This window comes from Hippocampus bargibanti, linkage group LG09 (assembly GCF_051943395.1).
Source record: "Hippocampus bargibanti isolate YZ-2025 linkage group LG09, ASM5194339v1, whole genome shotgun sequence".
NCBI lineage: Eukaryota > Metazoa > Chordata > Actinopteri > Syngnathiformes > Syngnathidae > Hippocampus > Hippocampus bargibanti.
In genome coordinates this window covers 157,640-179,735 of record NC_142742.1, presented here as the reverse complement: position 1 = coordinate 179,735, position 22,096 = coordinate 157,640, and the positions used below count along the sequence as shown (strand labels likewise).

The following is a 22,096-nucleotide window of genomic DNA, read 5'->3' as shown; positions in this document are numbered from 1 at the left end:
GAACAGCAATGCAAATTGTCACTTTGCTTTGACGTCAGACAATTCGCAAGAAAATCATGTACCATCATTTGGAATCATCCAAAACCTAATATTGCAAATTGACACCTTCCAAGAAATTACAAAGCCGTCATTATACCACACACAAAAATTTACATTAAATAAAAACAGCATTATTAAGATTCATGGACAAAGGACAACACATGACGATATATCTTTTTTTTCCCAACAGATTTATTCAAGTCAGACTTGTAAGAAGTCATATTCTCTTGTCAATAAACGCCAACCCCAAACGGATTGATCAACAGCATGGAACATAAATAAAAAGCAAAATGAACATAGTATTTACATTTCTGCGTCAACAGAAAACAACGCGTGCCTTTTCACCCGAGGAATAGAGTAGGACCAAGGTACTCGTCCCATGATACAGAGCCCCCCTCCCCAACATTTCTTCATCGGAGCCAAACAAAAGGCAGCGAAAGCTCCGAAATCAGGAGAAGAAGAATCAACAACGATTTGACTTGGACAACAAAGATGATGATGATGAAGTGTTGATTGTCCGCAACTTTGAGAAAAATGGCACAGAAGGAAGGCCCAGTGCGTAAACGTCACTCGACTTCCAAAAAAGGCCAGAGAACAACAAGAAAAATCTTCTCCCCAAAACGTTAGAAAAAGACCATCTTGGGAGCACCCGACGGGTCCCGCGACTCCGCATTTGGCCAGCGGCTCACGTGACGCCACGTCACGTCCGGGATCTCGTCGGCTCACGTGCCGAAATTCGCCGTTGACCAAATTCTTCGGCACCACAAAAATTACAATCACAATGACAAAATCCAGTCGTTTAAGAAGCAGAAAAACTTTGGAAGATTCAGAAGGAAAATGAAAAGTATTTTCCCTCCATTCACCAGAAGAAGAAAAAAAATAATTCATACAAGGAAAAGGTCATAGAATTAAATTAGCTTCTATAAGCGCGAGAGAAATGTGTCCTTTTGTTCGCCTAAAATTGCAATTACAGGGTGACCCAAAAAGATGCGTGCGTACCCACGAAAATGTCACTTGTGGCTTTGATTGAAAAGGTATTTATTTCAAATGACAACCATACATTATTCCGTTTATGGAAGAGCATTTACAATGTGTGGCTTTCCCAAGATGTGTTCCAAAGTTGTCAATCACTTTGACGCACTTTTTCATCAAACGTGACTGACGACTTTGTCAGACGAGTACAGCTTTGCTTGCAAGAAAACGATGGACACGTCTTGGGAAAGCCATCAATTGACAGAAATAGCTCAAACTCTGGCGATTGGTCTTTCATAAACCGAATAATGTGTGGTTGTAATTTAAAATCAATAGCTTTTTAAGCAAAGCCACAATTGAAATTTTCCTGGGTACGCATCTTTTTGATTGACCTTAATTGAGTCTGAATTATCTGAATCTTTTTTCCAACAATAATGTGATCAGAAAAAGGCATTTTATGAAAATGAAACTTAAATTGCAAAAAAATAAGTTGTCATTTTCTGGAAATGGAAAAAATAACATTTGTTTGTTATTTCCCCCTGGAAATCTTCTTTCCATTTAAAAAAGTGAAGTCACAATTTTAAGAAAAACGATCAGAGGGGGGAAAAGTGTCCGTTTTGTCAGTTCTCATTCTTCTACAACAGTTATAATAAAAAAAAACCCAGAAATAAAATTTAAATCATATTTAGTGGGGGGAAAAAAATCACTGACAAAACTCGCTATTTTCGGGCCCCTTTTTGAGGAGCTGAATTTTCTCGGAATAAAGTCACAGTTGTATGAAAAATAAGGGGGGAAAAAAAATCAGAATTATGTGAGAATAGTTGCAACATGAGAATTTGGCATGAAGCGTGTCATTATTGTTGCCCCATCACTCTTCTTTTTCGTGTGGATCTCCACAACAATGGGGCATCTGATTATTATTATTATTATTATTATTATTATTATAAAATAATAATAATAATGGCACTTGGAGGAGTTTACAAAAGAAAAGAATTCCAATATAAAACCTATTGCATGTTGTCTTGTACACGCCCAAACACTAGGGGGCACCGTACAGGCTAACCGGGAGGCCATTTTACAATTGGAGCCGGAACAATATGGCTTGGGAAGAGGAAACGTTGAGGGGGGAAAAAAGGGTTAACGGGGAACATGAAGCACACATTTTTGTAGTTCCACGCAGAACAAGGTTATTTCGCTCTGAATTTCAAAAAAACAAAAAAAGTTGTATTCCAGGGCCCAAGTTGAAAATATTTTTTTTTCTGCTTTTGTTTCTCATGACTGTTGATGTCATCATAGCGGCTCTTTTTCACGTCAGAGCCTCCCAGAACATTAACAAAAAACAACATAGCGCAATTTCCGGACTCTAAACCGCGACTTTTGTCACAAGCTTTCAACCCTGCGGCCAATGTATGCATCTTTTTCTAACGGCCACCGTGGGGCGCTCGACTACTAAAGGTAAGAGTGAGACACGGTGAATGTATACGCCGAGGAAGACGCCAGTTGACGTAACTGCGCTTGTAAAGAAAGCGTCCTTTTCGAGTGGCAAGTTTGGATAAGCAGCGGCGAGAAATCGTTGAGCAAAACTGTCCGTATGCCAAGAGTAACTTTTGCCAACGTATTTCTTCCGTGTCTCAGTCACTTGCTATGTTTTTTCGTCGCCAAGCCAGACCTGTTAGCGAGTGCTAACGCGTTGCTGCCTTGTCTCACTTGTGCCGCCATGGTTTATTTTGTCTTACTACCGTAATGCATGTTGTGTTGCTGCCGCGTAACAGCCACTGTTTTGAAAGAAAAGTTAAGATATATTATTAAAACTCTGAAAACATTTTCTGTGTCCCGTCTTTCTTTATAAACGTGCGGTTTTTCGTGGGCTCGTGTATGTACAAAATGGTTTGTCCTTTAAAAACAGACTGGCTGAGGCGAGTTGAGCGAACGCTGGCGCGTGTGGCTGCCGCTGCTCACCCACAGAATAAAAACTTATCCTGTGACTGGAAAGTGACATTGAGAGTATTGAAAGGCGCTTATAAATGACACGGATTATTATAATCAGGTGCGCTATGTAGTCCGGAAATGACGGTAACTAAAAAAGGTCAACGTGCTTCCTAAAAATGCTGACGCCGATGTTCAATCGAGGCGACGGTGCCTTTTTTTTTCCTCGGCGCCATCGGGCTAGCTAACCATTTGAAGTTGTCTCTACTTGTCAAGCGGCACTCTGCGTGAAAGGGCTCGGAAGAGATGTGGAGTCGTAGTAGTAGTGTCGTCGTCGTCACAAGCGTTGGCTCATTTAGTCGAAAGGCAATTCCCATCCACTCACATCCTCTTCTCGTTCAAATTAAAGATGACAAAAAGAGGGAGGCAGGCATGAAACCGAAGGCCTCTCCTCGCGGTTGTCCTACCTGAGGTGTAGCGTGCGCGTAACCATGGCGTCGGGACTGAAGCGTGTCCAGAAGGGGAGGGGGGACAAAATAAATAAATTTTAAAAAAAAAACAAAGATCTGAGGAGCACTTGGCTGAATTCAGTAGCAATGGTGTCCAAAATGTGGTTTTGGAGGGGATGTTAAGGGACTTCCCTCAGGTGGCGCCGGGCTGTCGCGGGGGGCGTCCCCCTCCACCCGCGCCACCCGCGCCGCCGCCCGTCGATGAGGTGCTGTAGGTACGCGAGCGCTGGCGCACGGCCGCCTGTCGCCACGGAAGCTCCAAGTCCTGGAAAAGCGGCAGGCTGGTGATGTCCGCTGCCTCTGGACGCTCGCCGGGGATGAGCGATAGCATGCTAAGCACCATGCTCAGCTAGCAGAAGCAGAAAACAAATATGCAAGGGGGGAGGGGAGGAGGTTAAAAAACACTAACAGAAAACAACATTGGAATCTTGACCCCCAAAAAAATCAACAGCGTTTGAACGGATGCTATGCTAATGCTAGTAAGTCAACAGAAAACAAAATGATTCGTGCGATATGATCATCATCATAATATATTTCATTTATAAGCACCTTTCAAAACTCTCACAGACACAGGTTTTTCTGCGGGTGAGCAGCGGCAGCCAAACGCGCCAGCGTTCACTTACTCAACCCAGAAATAACACACAGACACACACACGCACACACACACACACACACACACACATACATGTTTTTGCTAAATAGTGTGCAAAGGATTTGTCCCGTGAGAACGTAATTTCAAACATGAACAAAATATATTTATGAAACTTTTGAAAAAATTGATTTGAGGACATTTTTTTAGCTTTCTTGTTTAAATTTTCCAGGTTTTTGTTCATCTGGTGGGGACTTGACAAATCATGTCAGACCAAAACCTGATGAAAGCTAGCTAGCTTTCTATCGGCTACCTAGCTAGCGAGCTAGCTTTCTATTTCCATTTGATTTACGTCCGGGTTGAGTGAACGCGGCGCGTGTGGCTGCCGCCACTCACCCAAAGAAAAACATATCTCGTGACTGTAAAGTGACCTTGAGTGTTTTGAAAGGTGCTTCGAAATGAAATGGATTCTTATTAGAATGTATGATTATTCTTTTCTTTTTTAAATGGTTGCATTTTGCCGCCAGTAGATGGCAGCAGAGGGCCACTGACCTCCTGGATGTTGTTTTTGGAGAAGGATTCCGGAAAGCGCAGCGAGCGAACCTCCGTCAACGTCTGCGGGAAGGGAACGATAACACGTGTGAACGACTATCACCCGAAGAAAAGCCAACGGTGACGGCGGGACGGGACGGGACGGGACGGGACTGAGTCAGCGTGTCACTCTGGGTTTGTGTGACGGACTCATCCATGGATGGAGTCAACATGGAGTCTTCTGAAGATGCGAAAACCGTACACGGGGTGAGGTTGCGCGGGCTAGCAACTTTTGAATCCACTCACCCTCACTCGTTCCATCTGCGTCCGAAATGGGTAAAGCAGCTCAAACAGGATCAGGCCCAGAGAGTAAATGTCCACTTTGTGCGAGTACGCCTGTCCGGAGAGCTGCCCGGGGGAACGATGAGAAGAAGTTGAGAAGACGTAGCCGCGTCGCAAAGGCAAACGTTGTGGCCCCGAAGGCCTCACCTGCTCGGGACTCATGTAGAGTTTGGTTCCCACTTGGCCCGTGTGGCGCGTGAGAAGCGGGGCGGGCGTCGCGGCGCGCCGCCGCCGCCGCTCATCTTCCTCGTCCTCCGTGGCCGTCACCAGGCCCAGGTCGCCCACCTTCACCACGTCGTCCACCGTGAAGAAGATGTTGGACGGCTGCGGAAGGCAGGCAGAGCGGGTGGGTCTTGCTTCTGTCATTCGGGGCCCCCAAACTTTGCCCGTTATACCTTGAGGTCCCTGTGCATGAGGCCCTTGCTGTGCAGGAAGTCGACGGCTTCGGCCATCTGCAGGAAAATGTCCAGGCAGCGCTTGCGCTCCCTCTGCTCGGGGAGGCCGCGCCGGGCCATCCAGTCCTTCAGGTTCTCCTTGCGGCACAGCTGCATTTGGATGTAAAGGTAGGCCTGCCGACAAAAGGATTTCATTTTGGATTGAGACAAAAGTGACGTTCAAATGACACCACCCCAAAACAAAAAAAAAAAAAAAAAAACAGAACAACAAGAACAAAATATCAATATAAAAAAAAAAACATAGCAAAAATGAAAAAAAAAAACAAACAAACCGAATGGATAAAAAAACGACTGCCCCCTCCCCCTCCTAAAAAAACAGAATTGATCAATAACAAGTCAAAACGACCCCCTATTAACAAAACAAAATTGCTAAAAAAACAAACAAAGGCAAACTTCCCCCCCGCCCCCCTGCAAAAAAAGACATGATTTAAAGGACAAGCGACACCTCCGGACAAGTTGCGTCCATCATTTGTCAAACGACATTTGACAAAGATTTCAGCGCATATTAAAGCTACATCTGACATTTTAAGACTGGCGCTGAATATTCACGAGGTCTTGTTTTCCAGTTGATGACGATGCCTGACGTGACGTCACGGAGGGAACGCCCCTGACCGACAAAGCCACCCGCAATGCATTTTGGGTACTTTGTTTTCGTCCGAAAACACCGAGTTGATGGCGAAATTAGAAGGAAAACGACATCAATAACTGAATCGTGAATCGTTGTGTGTGGCAGCCAATGGCGTTAGCACGCATAAAGAAGGTGTACGTTGACACCAATTCCCAGCATGCAAATCCGCCCATTTCCAACGGAGCGCGTGCGCCATCTTGTGCATTTTCTGGCCGCTACATACGCAAGGACTCCTTTCATGGATGGCAAACATGTATGCTTTCCTCTTCAGAACGATTTGAATCAGATTCACAACTGGATGAGTAACAAGAAAGCATCTTCTCCCAATCTGAAGCCATTGTTTGTTTAGATTCTCGAGCGCGGTCATTTTGATTGCCGTTTTGCATTTGAGTCAAAATATCAGCCCGCCTCTTTTGGCTATTTTCGATGCTATTAAATGTTTCTGATGTCAGTGAGGAAACAAAAACGTGCTGTCGGTTGTCCTCGAAATAAACATTTCCAAGTTGACGCAATTTTGCAAACCTTTGGCGACGGTTGGCCGGCCAGAGTGACGGCGGGCAGTGCCAGGGCCAGCGAGTTGGGCCGGGGAGGCGACGGAGAGAAGGGCCGGCCGTCCTCGGGCTGCGGGCCGCGCAGCCAAGACGAAGCCGTCTCGCCGAAGCCGGGCGGGTCACGACGGGTGGCGGACGCCTCGTCCTCCGCGTCCTCCTCGTCCTCGTCCTCCTTCTCCTCGTCCTCCGCCTCCGCTTCCACCCCGGCGTCGCGGTCGCATCCCGAGTCCTCAAAGACGATGTCGAAGGAGGACGAGGTGCAGTCGCCGGGCCGGTTCGGCAGGCACAGATCGAAGGAGTCGGGTGTGCCCGGGCGGTCCGGTTCGGAGTCGGGGCCGTCGCGCGGGGACGCCTCGCCGTCGTCCGGCGACGGTCGATGCCCGGCGTACCCGTCCGCCGTCAGAGCGCCCGTGCCCGAGCCCGAGTCGCTGCCCGCTGGCGAAAAACGGGACACGGGAACTTTGACGGACGGCGGCTCCGCGTGCTCCGCCAAGCTCAATGGCGACTCGGTGACACTACGAGACGCAAATATGTCCGCTCCGTCATTTTGGCTTCGGCGCACGAGTCGGATCCCGTCGGGGTCTCACCTGGCGTCTTGCAGCCACCTGCGGTCCATCTTCTCCTGCCAGCCCTCGGGAGGACTCTCCTGCCAGGCGTTGAAGTAGCGAATGATCCCGGGATGCTCCAGCTTGGCCAAGGCCTTCACCTCCCGCATGACCTTCTCGCGCGCCACCTCCCTGCGGGAACCGGAGACCGCTCTCAAAAACGGCGTGCGGGAAGCGCCCCCGGCGTCGGATCCGCGCCGCCGCCGCAACCTGTTGGGCAAACGGATCCTCTTGATGGCGTAGTTGCAGTCGTCCACTTTGTTGCGCGCCTCAAAGACCACGCCGAAGCCCCCGCGGCCGAGGCACTGAACCGGCTCAAAGTCCGTCAGGTACCTGAAGTTAGGTGCGTAGGGGCGCGTGACCATAACGTTGGACTTCCTTTCGTCGGACTTGCGCTAATGACTTACCTGGACACGTATGCGCCGCACCGCGTTTCTTCGCCATCGGGCTCTTTGGATTCCACAACCTCGAGGTCAGTCTTGTCGGTCTGGCACTGCGTCTCAGACTCTTTGCGTTGCTTCGAAAGACAAAAACAAAAATGAAGGACATAGGGATCAATGAAGTTGAACTTGAAGTCCATTCGCGGAAAACAACAAATGACCATCTTGGCTTCCTGGCAAGATGGGTTCTAGCCGAGGAAAAACGATTAGTGTTTAGTTTGTCCTCACACCGGCAACCAGTCCTAGGTGTACCCCATTCTTTTTACCTAAAGTCAACAAGAGGCTCTAGTTCACGGTATAAGCCGAGTTAGGGAGTATAGTCTACCGTCCACGGTCTGTATCGCTTCCCTGGCAAAAATTTAAATGGGATCGGCTCCAGTCCATGGTGCACACCTCTTTTCTCAATTCAAAATTAACTGGGACGGGCTCCAGTCCAGATGATACAGCACTTCGATGGCCTCGTGTCACTTAAGAGTCTAGGCTCCAGTGTCGGGTGAAGACCACGCCACTTCTCTCGCGAAACGTCCATCTTTTCATGACCAAAATCAGCTGGGACAGTACCCTGTCTTGTCGCGTTTAAAGCTCCAGTGCGGGGTGCACCCAAGACCCTGAAGTCCACCGGGAATGAGCCCGAGTCCAGAGTCCCCTGGGACTCCAACAAGTGTTACAGAAAACGAGGTCACGGCCTTTCCTCTGGTTTCTGATTGGGTTTGAGTTGAGGTCATTCTTACCCTGGCGCCAACGGATGCCGACGGGTGGAAGAACTTGCGTACGATGTAGGTGGTGGCGATGATGCAGAAGACGATGGTGCCCAGGATCTCCTTCCACCAGGGCAGTAGCAGGACGGGGTCTTTGTTCCTGCCGCCGTCGGGCCGCGCCCCGCTTCTTTTGATCACGCTGACCGCGCTGTCCCGCTTCTCCCGGTAGCGCTTGCTGTAGGGGAAGTGGTAGCCGTTGTCTACGGAAGGAAGGGAGGGAGGGAGGCGACGGGTCAGGTGACTCCTCAGAAAAAGCTTAAGAGTCCAGAGTCTCACCGTAAGGGTACTGCAGGATGGACAGCGCCCCGTTGCTGTACTCGTCATGGGAGAACTTGTCGTTGTTCAAGCATTTGTCGAACTCGTCGGAGCCGACCAGGGCGGGGGTCCGAGACGGGGAATCTGCGGGACAGCGGCGTCGTCAGGGATCGTCGCGTGTCGGCATCCCGGCGAAGCGCCAGACTCACGGATGAGAGGCTTCCATTTGACAATCGGCAACGCGACGATGTCCTTCTCGGACCCGATGGCTTTTGAAGGGAACTTTTCGGTGATCCTCACCGAGGATTGGAGGTAGAGTTGACCCTGGAACATGCCTTCCGTGGGGATGGGGGGAGGGACATGTGATGAAACCATGGAATTGAAGCGGTTCCTACAAATGAAGCCTCGGCTACGTGGCGGCGCAGGTGAACACACACCCAGGTAAACGCTGGACGCCGAAGCGTCTTTGGACGTGTCCGGATTGTCGCCGTCGTCGTCCTCCTCGTCCGTTTCCGACTGGTTGCTGTAGGCCGTGTCGTCAAACAGGCTGATGGGGGTGACTTGGCCTCCGGCCACAAGCCAGGCGGAGGCGATGGGAGTGCAGAACTGCCACACGACCAGTCATTTGGCACCGGGGTGACTCGGACCGCTAACCTCCTCGGTCTCAATTTCCGTCCCGCGACTCACCTGATGTTCCCAGACCAGCCCTCCGTCGGGCTCGCTGCTAAAGGCCATCACCTTCCAATCGGGGACGGACACTTTGATGACCAGGTCCAGGTTGTGGTGCTTCTTGTTGTCCGCCTGTTCTTCGGGCTCCTCCGTGATAATGGTCTGACGCGCCGTCCGCCACCAGGGGTCGCCGCCGGACATCTTTGCCGCCGGGAAGTCAATGGCCGACTGCGCCTCCGGTAGGAATTTCAGCTCAAAGTTCCCCACGCTAAAGTTCCACCTGAGGATGAAACATAAGCTACGCTTGATCGCCGGTATGACGATATGAGACAGCAGACACACTAGAGACTTCATTCATAGCCGCTTCCCTTGCTTGTATGTTCTCTACAAATTGTACAGATGGTTATTTGTGGAGACGGATTTTAACCTTGCAGTCTACACTCTGCCTATCAATAAAGTTGAAACGAGTCTAAATTTCACTGTGTTTTCAAGCCATTTTCTCACCATTTCACTTGTTGGGCTGCCATTTCAGGAGCTCCAAGAAGCGGCTCGTTGGCAAACGACACATCACTCATTGTGGCGCTCCATGTGTTTCCCGAAAAATAGTTGCTATGCCAAGATTATATTCTCGCCAATTTAACGTTCGTAAGGCGAAAAGTTGGTTCGCTAAAGCGCTCGCAAGCCGAGGTATCACTGTATCGGGTGATTAGCATCAGCGGGGTATCGAGGACCCGATCCCTTGAAACCGATAGCGAGAGACCGAGGACGCATTCATGACGACGCACTTTTCCAGTCCCGAACGGGGCCTGATGGCTCGGACCGTCTTCTGGGTCCTCTGAAGCAGGAGGACATCTTCGCCCTCCTCCGTTTCCTCGGGCCTCCAGCGGCTGCAGCCCGCGGCGGAGCAGATGTAGCGTAGCTAAAGAGGAGCAGGGTTCGACGCGCTGAATTGAAGCATTTCCTCATCGCAAAGTGAGTTCCCAGGCTAGTCCGCTTCCCCCGCATGGGATCTGACCTTTCCGCTGTAGGCTCCGAGGCCGTAGGTGGTGAGCGACTTGCCGCCGACCAGGACGGTGTCTTCTCCGATGCGGTAGGACGACTCCAGCAGGGACTCCACGCTGAAAGGCACCGCCTCCATGCTCTCGCGGTCGCGGTTCCACTGGAACAAGGCGCCGTCCAGGGACGGGATCACCATCTTGCTGCCAAACACCTGAAGTGGACACCGACCAACAACATTCTTTCATGTACGCGACACGTTGCAAAGGCCGCTTTGCAAAGCAGGTGTGTCGTCTGGCCTCAATTCTACCGGTCCCAAAAAAAACGGACCGTTTTTGCGTGGAGTGAACTGTTCAAATTTTGCTAGCATCCAAATTAGCATGATGGAAAACAAAAGAAGGCATTTTTTCCAGCCTCATTTGGATTTCCCACGCTCGGCGCTGAATGTTTGCACGCAAGTCTCCTTTTCTTTTGTTTCGTAACGTTCATAACGAGATATCAAAGATCACGCCACCAAACTCACCGGATGTCAATAATAAACAACAACATTCTAGTGGGGAAATTAGCCATTAAAAACACAGGATACTGTACAAAATTAGCATCACGCACGGTCGTAAAGTTGCATCGAGGGAATCTGTCTGGAAAATTCCGACATTGAAAACCACGACTTGATTTTCTTCCCGATCGTCACAACCTCTCAGCAAATAATCTCAGCCAAAATACAGGTAACATCCGAATTATGACCGCCACGAGTTACGACCACGCGTACTTACGACCGCCAGACCCTTTTTGTTTGTTTTTTATTTCTACGCCTGGCACCGCAACGCGCAAGTAGCTGGCAACGCGTGCTACCATTTTGGCCAGCCAGCATGTCACACATTTGCACAGCAATCTACTGCGTGACTACACTCGATACAGTAGTTATACAGTGCACATACCGTCTTGGCAACATTTCCTGTAGTACTGTACACTACTTTTTTTCTTTGGTGTCCGCCTGAGTTCGAGCGTGTGTCGGGCGAGTTTTGTATGCATTACACATACAGTTATACAGTAATACAAATCGATAATATGAAATGTAAAATGATAAAAATGACACCAAAAATTATAAATGAACTGTAAACACTTTGGTATAGCATAGTATTCAATAGAAAACATTGCTTAAAAACAACAGATTGACATCGTCTACTATCCTGTCGTGTAAACATCACGTCGGCCATTTTGAATGGATTTCAACTTACGACCGTTTTGTCGGAACGGAACGCGGTCATAACTCGGATGTTACCTGTATTAAATGGGAAGAAAATTGGAACGCACTAATAGGAATGCTAAAAATATCCAGGACTCCGCCTCCTCTGCTTTCCGCCATGTCGGAAGACAAATGACTTGGATCGGACGCTCGTCCATCACGGCGCCCTAATCTCTCACTCAGTGTGTGTGTGGGTGTGTGTTTTCTACTATGTGATGACATCATCTTTGGGTCCCAGCGTGACCTCAGTCTACGGCGCGGACGTGCGACCCCCCCCCACCGGCCACCCCCTCCCTTTATCCTCTTACACTTACCAGGATGACTCATTCCACTTTGATTGACAACCTTGTTCTGACCTTTCAACCCCCACACACGCAAACGCTTCGTTTTGTGCAGACAACGCTGTTTTGTGTTTGCCAATCTAAAAAAAAAGAGCAATAAAAAAAAGAAGAGGGGCAGATCCGTGCAGAATGGAGGTGGGGGGGGGGGGCAGCAGGTGACTGGCTGCCTCCTCCCACGGCGTGTCGGGGGGCCAGCCAATGGCGCGGCGGCAGAGCCCTCCCCAATGGAACCCTAATCACCGAGCAGATTGAGCGCCGGCGCTGCATTGACAAACCGAAGAGGAAAAATACATTCGCGCCAACGGCCCCGCCCCCAAAAAATTCAAACCAAAAAAATCACAACAGATGATGTCACGGACGAGTGGGCAAATTGGGAGTTTGGGGGGGGGGTGTCAAATGAGAACAGCAACTTTTGGCGGCATTGCTCAACTCAATTTGCAGCTGTGAGCAAATTTGAACAGCCAAAAACATCCACGGAGGGAATCGCCAGCCGACCTCAAGCCAACGCGGGCGGACCACCTCATTTTTGGGGGAAATGAGCAAAAAATTGAATTGGAATGTTGCCGAGATGATGTTCAAGCGCGATATATAAAGGTAACATCCGACTTACGACCGGCTCGGCTTACGGCCACCCATACTTACGACCCTATTTTTAAAATGGTAATTCTACTTGTGGCAGCGCAACGCGTACGACAACTTTGGCCAGCCGGCCGGCCGCCATCTCGCGCTGGCACGGCAATCGACTGGACGCATTTTTGCACATCATCCGCCAGTCAATGAAATAATCGCAAACTAAAGCTAAAATCGTCATAAACTCGCCGTTTGAGTCGCCACCCTCGTCTTCGACAACGGCGGGGTGTCGAATTCACGTGAAAGGCTTGGCGGCGACGGCTCCGAAGCCGCCGGCGCGCGTTGTGTCGACGCGGTGCGCGCGTGTAAACCTCAGCGGCTCAACAAAAGCGGATAATCTTCCAGGCAAAAGTAAACGCTCCTCCGAGTGGAGGGAAACAAGAGGAGAGGGGGGAGGGGTGCGCTGCGGTGGGGGTGGCGTCATCATGTTTACATGTTCCAAATGCAAGCAACGCCCGAACGCCTGCCTCCACCGTTCAAAGCGCAGCGAGTTCAGCGGCTTAAGAGTTCTTCAAGAAACGCATCCTTGACCTCCGAATGGGAGACGGCAGCCATTTGCTTTTTCCTTTTCTCCACTAGTGCCGTCAACGGAACGTATGAAACAAGCATCCATGTCGCAGTTTTTCCATGGCGTGGCGATCGGAATCAGAATGGGAAAGTCCTTCATAGTCCCACAATGGGGAGGGACATTTGCCATTGGAATTGTAGCGGAACACAAAAGTTGGCGCAACACAACCAGATTTATGTTCGAAAAAAACGTTTGGTGGCCCATGGAAGCCCAGATGCTACTTTTGGGTCAAACTTCGGGGCGGGGGTGGGAAGGTGTACCTCGGGTTTGCTGAGGCTGGACGACACCAGGCACTCGGAGCCGACGTCCAGGTCCCACTGCTTGCGCCCTTGATTGTGCGGATCCAGAGCGGAGATGCGGCCGTCCAGGGTGCTGATGATCACCAACGACCTGCGCAAAACAAGTTCACCATCAATCGAAACAGGCTAAGTCCACACTGAACGCCAGATTCGGGAGGTGCATTTGGGTACGGTCTTACGTCACATCAACGACTTTTTTCTTTCAAGCCATCAACTTTTGCTCAAATTTGTTTGAAAAAGTATCTGGCGGTTTTTGACGGGCCCAGAAATAAAAAATGGCGGCGGCATAGCTCCCCCCCCCCCCCCCCCCAAGCAGCCGCTACTTGTCGGGACTAATCTGTGATCGATGGCCTTTATTGAACGGTCCCCAAGCATCAAGTGTGCCGAGGGGGGGATGGGGGGGGGTCTGCCCACAGATGACTAAAACCAGGATTAAAGCCAATGGATGGAAGGAAGTTTCCAAAACTATTCGCAGTCAGGGGGGGCTTGGGGTGGGTGGTCTTGTTTTGTTTGTTGTTGTTTTTTTACATGTGACCAAGAGGCAGTCAGTCACTTTGGCACCGTTAAATTAAGCCGAGAATGAGAAAATGTAAATGCAAAACATGGTCCCCAAACCCTCAAACACAATCACAAAAATGAAATTAAATCAGTTAAAATGCTCCTGGCGTGATCACAAATGCTAAAATAACACACAAAAACAGAGTTTGTTCCCCCAATGAGGGGGAAAAAAGAGGAACAAAATCCATCCACCCTTCCGATTGGCTGTCGGGCCTTCAACCGTCTCAACCTGATTGGCTGTTGCTCAGCAGCGGCTCGAAGGCCCGCCTCTTTGCCTCAAGGAAGACAAACAAGAAGTCGAGAAAGACGGCGGCGGACTAGCGCCATGCTAATGAGGAAGGTGAGCGGCGAATAAAAGGCGGCCGAGAAAAAAGTGTTTTCTCAAAGCCAAGGGGGGCAATGGAGGGTGCTGGGGGGGGGGGGGGGGCGGATTATCGACAATGGTGGCCGTCAAAGGCGTCCGGGGGACCGTCAGCGCCATCTTGGCACTCACACACATACGCAAACCTTCAGCTTTTACTTCATCAAGAAACACAAGAGGGAGCCAACGTGCCCGTCAAGAAATAAACGCTGTTAGCTTAGCACTAAGCGCTTGGAACGTATCTTAGCATGAATCCCACATTGGCACACTAAGGACGCGTGGCGACGGAACGAGAGAAGTGGCGTCGCCATTTTGGACAACAAAAAGAGCGGGAATTGAATTGGATTGGATTGGATTGGCGGCACGGCAAGTTTCAAGGGGAAGCGGGAAAAAGCCTGCTGGCCAAGTCCGCACGTCGGGGGTGAACTCGGGCTGACGAAAAGCAGCTCCGTTCACATCTTTTGTTAGCGCCGAGCCAATTAGCCTCGCTCTCGCCGCTCCTGGCGGGGGAGGGGGAGGGGCGACGTCAGCGCTACGCAGCCTCCATTGAAAGAAACAAGCGGCGCCGTCTCCGAGGGGGAAACGCCGCGGCCAATCGGCAGCGCCAAAGGCTCCCGACGCCGGCCAATAGGGAGGGCGGGCGGGCGGCCCACCAATGGCAACGCGGCGCCGCCTGTCGCCATGCCACGGGGAGAGCGGCGACAAGCAACAACAATACGAGCGCGTGGGGAGCACGTGGCGCTCGGCGGCCAAAGGTAGGAATGCGGCGCGCCGCCGCCGCTTGCGGCAAAACGCTTGTTGGGGAACGCCGAAGCTCCTCCATTAGCGCCGGCGCGCATGAACGCACGTTGTGTTGTCATATCGCTTGTTAGTCACGTTTTCCTTGTTGTTGTTGTTGTTCTTTTGACTTCAAAATGGCGCCGCCAGAGTGGCTGCCTTTCCGGCAGCTCTCGCTCTTGGTTTTTCTACTTCTTTCTTTCCTTTCCTCACATTGCTGCTGTGAAATGTCCATTTCACCACTCCACACGGATGACAAAAAATTGACAACAACAACAACAAAAACACATGGAGTCAAAAACTACTTTCATCCCATTTCTTCTAATGTAATCTAATTTCAAAAGTGACCTTGACAGTTTTGAAAGGCTCATTCAATCCGATTTAACTCCTCCATTGCCAGGGTTTTTGTCACTGTCATTCAAATTCCAGGAGCCCCAAAATATTCAGTTTGAGGGCTACGTCAACATTCAGCAGAAGAATGTTGACCAATGAGTCCATCTTTCAATGAGCATCTCATGAAGGCTCGAGAGCCATTTTGGAGACAATCTGGAGTGAAAAGGTGGCATTCGGCGCAACGGCAGAGGCGAGGGTGTGGCTTTTTTCAGCCGCGGACTGGGAAGAAAAACAAGGCGGGCGAGCGAGCGAGCGGCGCCTTTTTGCTTTCACCGCTCCTCATCGGCTCGCACGCGCTGGAATCCAAAAGTGCGCCGGCCGTCGATTGGCCGCGCCGCGCCGACGGCTCGCCATTGGTTGTTGCCGAGCAGCCAAGGCGGCAAAAACAAGGCGGCCACCCGCTCCCGCCTTGGTTTTCTCTCTCTCGCTCTCTCTTTTTGTGTGCTTTGGCCACACCCCAAAGTGCCGCGCTGCTGCAAGACGCGTCCCGACTCGTCAAAGTCGGACGGGACGCGGGACGTCGCAAATGTCATCCGAGCAACTTTTTTCTCAAGAGGCAAGCAAGAAAAAAAACGCCCGCCGGTTGAAAAGTCCAGCTTCGTGATGGCAAAAAAAATTGCCGGAAACAAACGTTTGCGGCGATTTGACAACACCTGCGCTTGCGATTTTGGCTTTTCAAAATAAAAACCTCACCAGCAAAAACACGATGGCTCACACCGACTGTTTTTTTGTGGGTCCGCGACCGAATGCCAAACAAACCAAACGTCAAACCAAAAGGGCCCGCGGATGACCTGCAAATCTTTGGCCACGACTTCTGGAGACTTTTTGGTCAGGAAAACGGCAGATTTTTTGTCACTAGATTTTGATTCAGGAGCCTTTTTTTGGGTGTCGTGGATCCACATTTCCACTTGCTAAATGAACTTGCCTTTTAGCCCCTCCCCCCATTTTTTTTTAGCTATTCCAACCCAAAATGGCAGACTTCTTGAATCTGTTTGTGGGGTCTGCATCAAGAATTAGTTAGACTAGAAAATGGCATCTTTCTTGGTCCAACTGACCGACTCTGAGGTGGCCGCCATTCTTTGGGGTGGGCACTCTACTTCTTTTCCCCTCGGGGTGGCCACAGCCAATCAGTGTCCTCCATCTATCCCGGTTTTGTGCATCCTCTTCTCTCACACCAGCTACCTTCATGACCACATCCATAAAGCTCCTCTTGGGACTTCCTTTCGGTCTCCCGCCTGGCAGTTCAGGACTCAGCATCCTTCTCCCGATATAGACGGCAGAAGGATGCAGAGTCTCAGTCTGACTTTCTCTCCAACGCCTCGAATATGAGTTGTCCCTCTAATGTAGTCCTTCCCGATCCTTTCCAACCTGGTCACTCGCAAAGAAAAGCTCAACATCTTCAGCTCTGCTTCCTGTCTTTTCTTTTCTTTTCTTTTCTTTTCTTTTCTTTTCTTTTCTTCAGTGGCACCGTCTCCAGTCCAAACATCACGGCTGCTCTCCCCACCTTTCCTTTCATCCGAGCTGAAAGCCTTCTATGGTAAAATGGAGATGGCAATAACAAGCCACAAAGGGCAAACTTCCTTCTGGGTTTTTTGTGGCTTCAATCGTGCTACCCATCTTTTTTTCCACTCAAATTTAAATTTCTCCGTGGACTGAATTGAATCTGTTGAATTCGAGTGGAAGCTTTCCAAAAATATGGACAGCGTCAAAGCACTTGGAACAACCTTAGACTTTCTTCTTTCATGAGTAAAAAAAAAAAAAAAAAAAAAGAGTTAAGAGTTAATTCCCAAGTCATATGGATCTGGAGTTATATGAGCTCGAAATGATTGTGGCTCTACAAAATAAATTACAATCAATGTGCTCATTTGTGAATGAGGAATTGAAAATATGATGTCTTGGCTCACGTTTGGGTTTTTTCTTGCTTGGGGTGCTGATAAAGTGCTGGCCAGACCTCTGGTAATGTTTCCCTTCCACAAGGGGGCAGCATTTTTTCCAAGTTGGCGCTTTGTTCCAGCTTCCACTCTTGTTAAAGCGCTCTATCAAGCAATATTTATTGTATTTCGTACAGCTGCCCCCATTTCAAGCTCAGATAAGTCCAGACCCACATCACTTAGGAATGCACTCTCTTTTCTGATAAAAGAAGAACATCTAAGTTTTCTTGCGCTGCGTTGAATGCTGATGTCGTCCTAAAAGTCAATATTCCGTGGGACCCGGAATTGGATTGACGATGACAAAAACCCTGGCGCCGGAGTGGACCCATTTTGACGGCAAACTATTTGAAGCGCGTAAACTATCCAACAATAACGAGGGCGCGGTAGATGACATAAGATGACGCAATCATGGAATAGAAAACAAAATGGCGTCCCATTTGAAAACGTCAGTCGCAGCTTCGACTGGCCTGCCTGCGCCGCCATTTTTTTTGCGGGACGGCGTCTATTCATAAATTCTCCAGGGTTACCATCACGCAAGGACTCAAACTAAGTCAGCAGGACAACAACAAAAAAGTGGATGAAGACATCAACCCCCCCCCCCAAACTAACAGCTCAAATCGGGAGTCGCGGCGCATCTCCGCGACGCCATTGGCCGACGGGACGGCCGGCCCGGCGCATTGGCTGTTGCTAAGCGAGGAGGGGCTGCGGCGGCGGCGGAGCCCCGAGGGGGCAAGGGAGGCGGCGGAGGTGGCGAAGGGGGACGGAGGGCGGGGGGAGGCAAGGGCGGCGGTACAAAGGAAGGGGGGGGGGGCAGGCTCAAGCCGCTTCCGTTTAGCGGCGCCGTTCGCCATTCCTCCCAACTTTCGGGGGTCGGCGGCTAACGGCCATGGCGAGAAAAATGGACAAGTCGCCCTTGCGACCTTTCAAGGACTTTTTGGGCTGCACCTTTGGACCCTCAAAACGAAACGCGGCGCGCTACAACATTTTGGTTTGTGGCCAGTAGATGGCGCTACCAATACTGTAAAAAAATCAGCACAATAACTCATTTGAAGAGTGGATGACGCGGGGCAAAATACAGCCGCTTTGGCCAATGAAAGCCATGCCCGCTTTCTAGTGAATTCAATATGGCCGACTTCCTGTTGGCTTTGGAAAATGGCTCCAAGATACGTTTTTTTTTAATCTGGGTCTGTTGTTACATTGACCGGGAAATTTTTGGTGGTCTCGGTCACGGGTGTCCGAGTCGAGGCCCGGGGGCCAAATCTGGCCCGCCACCTCATTTTATTCGGCCCGACAAAGCAAATCAAAGGTGCGAAATTCCATGTTGCTAGCTAAAGTCCCAACCTAAATTTCAAATTGTCCCATGTCCAAAAAAAACACATAACAGTCATTGTTTTTGGACATTTGAAAAGATGTCGCCCCCATAGCCAGTAGGTGGCGCTCTGACAAAAACAAGTCGCCGGATGTCTTTTTTGAACCAAGTGACATTTGGACGTCCTCCTGACAGGTGGCACGGAAACCTCCGAGGACCCGACAGGAGCTAGCAACATGCGTCTCCCGTGAACAAGGGGAAGGCGGGGGGGTGGCTTTTTTCTTTTGACAGAGATTTTTTAGAGGGGGGGGGGGGGGTAAAAAATGCATTTTCAAAATTCAATTTCATGGACCGTCAATGAAAAGTGGACTTTTAGTGATCACCCTCTTTGTTGTTTCAAACGCACAAGCAAGCCTCATCAATAACAAGTTGGAATGGGAAAAATCAAACATTGAACGCAAGTTCCAGAGGGCCGTCCCAATTCAAAAGCTTTTCATCCATTTCTGCTTGCAAAAAAAAAAAGAAGAAGAAGACACGGGCGAGCGTGTTGAAAAAGACCACACAGAGAATAATTTAAGGCAGAGGGTGAATGAGTTCCGTCCGTCCGTCCGTCCGTCCGTCGTCGGTCGGTCGGTCTGTGGGGAGGCGGCGTGGAAAAAAAAAACAACCCAAAACAATGTGGCAGACGGCTTGAATCCTTCTTCACCTTTCCCAAATTGGAAATCTTCAGCTTCATGTCGCTCAGAATTGATTTTGGGGAATAAAAATCTAATCGTTAATTTAAGAGTTTTTGTTTTCAGGACAACTTTTCACGTTGTGGAAAACCATGCCAACGCCAGCCAATTTAGCTCGACACGCCCAAAATAAATCAGTCAAATACAAATATACAGAAATACAAGATATACAGGTAACATCCGACTCACGACCGCGGCCTTCATTTTTAAATTTGTAATTCTACTTGCGTTTTTTTCATCTCGCTGGTTAACCTCACACGCCAAGCAAGCGGCCAAACAATCGCTCGCTCGCACCTGCAAGCCACGATGTCAATCATAACCGCATTCCTGCGCACAACAACGCTCACTTTGCAAGGCGCTCCTCCTCGCAAAAAAGTAGCCATTTTTGGTCGCTGCTGCGGTTCGTGACCCCGAGTGGCCATTTTTACATTCTTTCGCCAAAGAGAGCTAAACAAGCTGCATTACAATGTCAAGTCCAAATCTAACAGCAAGAGTAGAAGGATCGTGATGCGATTTTTTGGACACGAGAAAAAAAAAAAGTTTGCATGTGGAGCGCGTTGCACCGTCGCCCGAGCGGAGCTGCCACATCACCCATCGACCCACAATCATGACCGCAAAGTGCACTAAAAGAAGCAAAGTGCACGTTTCAAATCGTTCCAAAAACTTTGGACGGAGACGTTTTTGTTGCGCCAAATTCAGGAAGGTGTCCATTTCCTGTTGTGATTTGTGTTCGGGGACACTTTTGACAGTCGCCCCGTTCAAACCGGAAGAATCACATTGACGCAACCAACAAACAAAAAAAAAAAAAAAACACTTTGAATTTTGGGAATTTCGGAACCGTTTAGTAAAACGGGGTGGTTTCTCACTGTTTGTTGCTTTGTATTTCGCTTTAAGTTGTTTCGCTCATCGAATCGGGCTATTTAGTCCAGTTAGCAAGAAGGAAAGCTTCGATGAAGTTTCTTGATGTAACCGCTCGGCGATCAACGCGATGATGTCGGGCAGCTCGTATCCGCCTCGCCTACCTTCTCGCGGGGACACTTTGTCGGCGTTGTTCCCCGCGGGGGTCGTCGGCGGCGGTCGGCCCGCCGTCCGCGTCCTCCACGGTCACATCGGCCCACCCGGGACGCGTCTTGACCGCTCGGCGTCCGTCGCCCGCGCCCCTCGAGGCCGGCCGGGGCTCCCCGCCGGCGACGCCCGAGCCCAAAGCGTGCGGGGTCGCGAACGCCGCGAACGCCGCGACCGCGCCGAGGAGCACGAGCGACCGACAAATGCTCACGCTGCCAAAGCGAAGCCCCCTTTCCATTTGGAAAGCTGGAACATTAGTGAGGCGGGAGATTGACGTGCCACTAGTCGGCCGTGGAAATCCTTACATGCTAAAAAATACAAACAAACTTTGGCGTCGTGAATGTCCAAAAGTAACCTCGCGATTTGCCCTCGAGTGCCCCTTTTTCTTGTCATTCGTGTAAACGCGGCCACCGCCGTGTTTTCCTCTTTATACTTGATGCAAGACTTGCCGTGGTTACGAGTCCGAGCCCGCCTTGTTTCTATACCGCCATTGGACGATGAAAAGCAGACGTTCGTTAAGACGACTTTTCATTGGTCGTCAATGTGTCGGTCGTTGGAACGGCATACTCAGCACTAGGTGATTGGACCGCCCGCCCGTCCGTCATTCACGGAACGGCCCGCGGAAACGGCTCGCTTCAACAACAGCGCATCTCGTTGGCCGAGTCCCCTGCCGCTCGCGGTGACGCCTACACAGGTTCACATGTTTGCGATTGGTTGGAGATATTGGTCGGCCTTCCAATCGGCGAGAAGATCGTGGTAAACGTCGATGCTATTGGCTTAACGCGTCGCCCTGTTTACCGGAAGCGAGAACTCAATTGGATAGGCGAAATCGTCAATCATCGTCGGTTGTTGAGTCGACCGACGCAAAAAGACCGACGTGGCTCTTCCGGGAGACAGTTGGTGCTCGTGATGGGAATTCAGGCTCTTTCGGCTCGGAAATGGATGCTCCGTTTTTTGGATTTGCTTCAATTAATAATGTAAAAAAATATACAATGTCATTTTAAAAACATATGGCTTTATATTCTTCGGAACGTAATGAACATGGCGTGCTAGAAAAAAAAATGAAGACCCACCTCGAAACTAGGTCAACAGAGATTTCCAATCACTGTGTATATTTAGAAGATTGAAAGTATTTACAGTACGCAAGCTTTCATTACCTCACAACAAATTATAAATAAAAAAAAATATAAAACAAGCAAAAAGCATCCAGGTGAAAAGATAGAGCTGGTCTTTAGCGAAGATTGACATTGATAGCGTCACGTCCGGTGCTTGTTATTTGGTTTAGTTTTACTTCCACATTCGACTCATTGAATGGACCCTTTTCCGGTTTCTGAGGAGCGTTTGATTTGTATGGCGGAATACAACCCACGTGATTTTTGACGTCGCAAAACAAGGGAAGTACGAGTCGCGAGGTTCTTTCCTGTTTCCGGCTTGTGTTTCACTTGACTTGAACTTTTTTATGTTATGTTTTGCCACTGTTTTGTTATGTTTAATGTTAAGAAGTAAAAATATTGATTCGACTTCTGCTTCTGAAAGTAAAAAATAAAAATACAGGAAACTGAAACGTACCTCAGACGGCACGAATCGATAATGTCATCCAAACATAAAAACAATTGACC

At 49.7% G+C, this 22,096-nt stretch overlaps 1 protein-coding gene across 2 annotated transcripts; it reads right to left on the bottom strand.

Annotated features, from left to right (window-relative positions):
• Positions 1-211: 211 nt before the first annotated feature.
• Positions 212-20,917, bottom strand: eif2ak3 (eukaryotic translation initiation factor 2 alpha kinase 3). 2 transcript variants are annotated; one of them, XM_089004432.1, is made up of 18 exons: positions 20,435-20,916; positions 13,311-13,440; positions 10,285-10,479; positions 10,055-10,188; positions 9,288-9,549; positions 9,038-9,206; positions 8,810-8,935; positions 8,622-8,744; positions 8,319-8,545; positions 7,555-7,664; positions 7,358-7,480; positions 7,130-7,279; positions 6,514-7,057; positions 5,304-5,477; positions 5,056-5,232; positions 4,873-4,974; positions 4,588-4,650; positions 212-3,795 (listed from the first exon to the last, which is right to left on the bottom strand). In XM_089004432.1, the coding sequence occupies exons 1-18, from the start codon at positions 20,713-20,715 to the stop codon at positions 3,580-3,582; spliced, it is 3,306 nt and encodes a 1,101-aa protein (XP_088860558.1). In that variant the 5' UTR covers positions 20,716-20,916; the 3' UTR covers positions 212-3,579. The 2 variants fall into 2 exon arrangements, with proteins under 2 accessions (XP_088860558.1, XP_088860559.1); XM_089004433.1 differs by lacking the exon at positions 7,358-7,480 and having other exon boundaries at positions 7,130-7,357; positions 20,435-20,917.
• Positions 20,918-22,096: the final 1,179 nt, after the last annotated feature.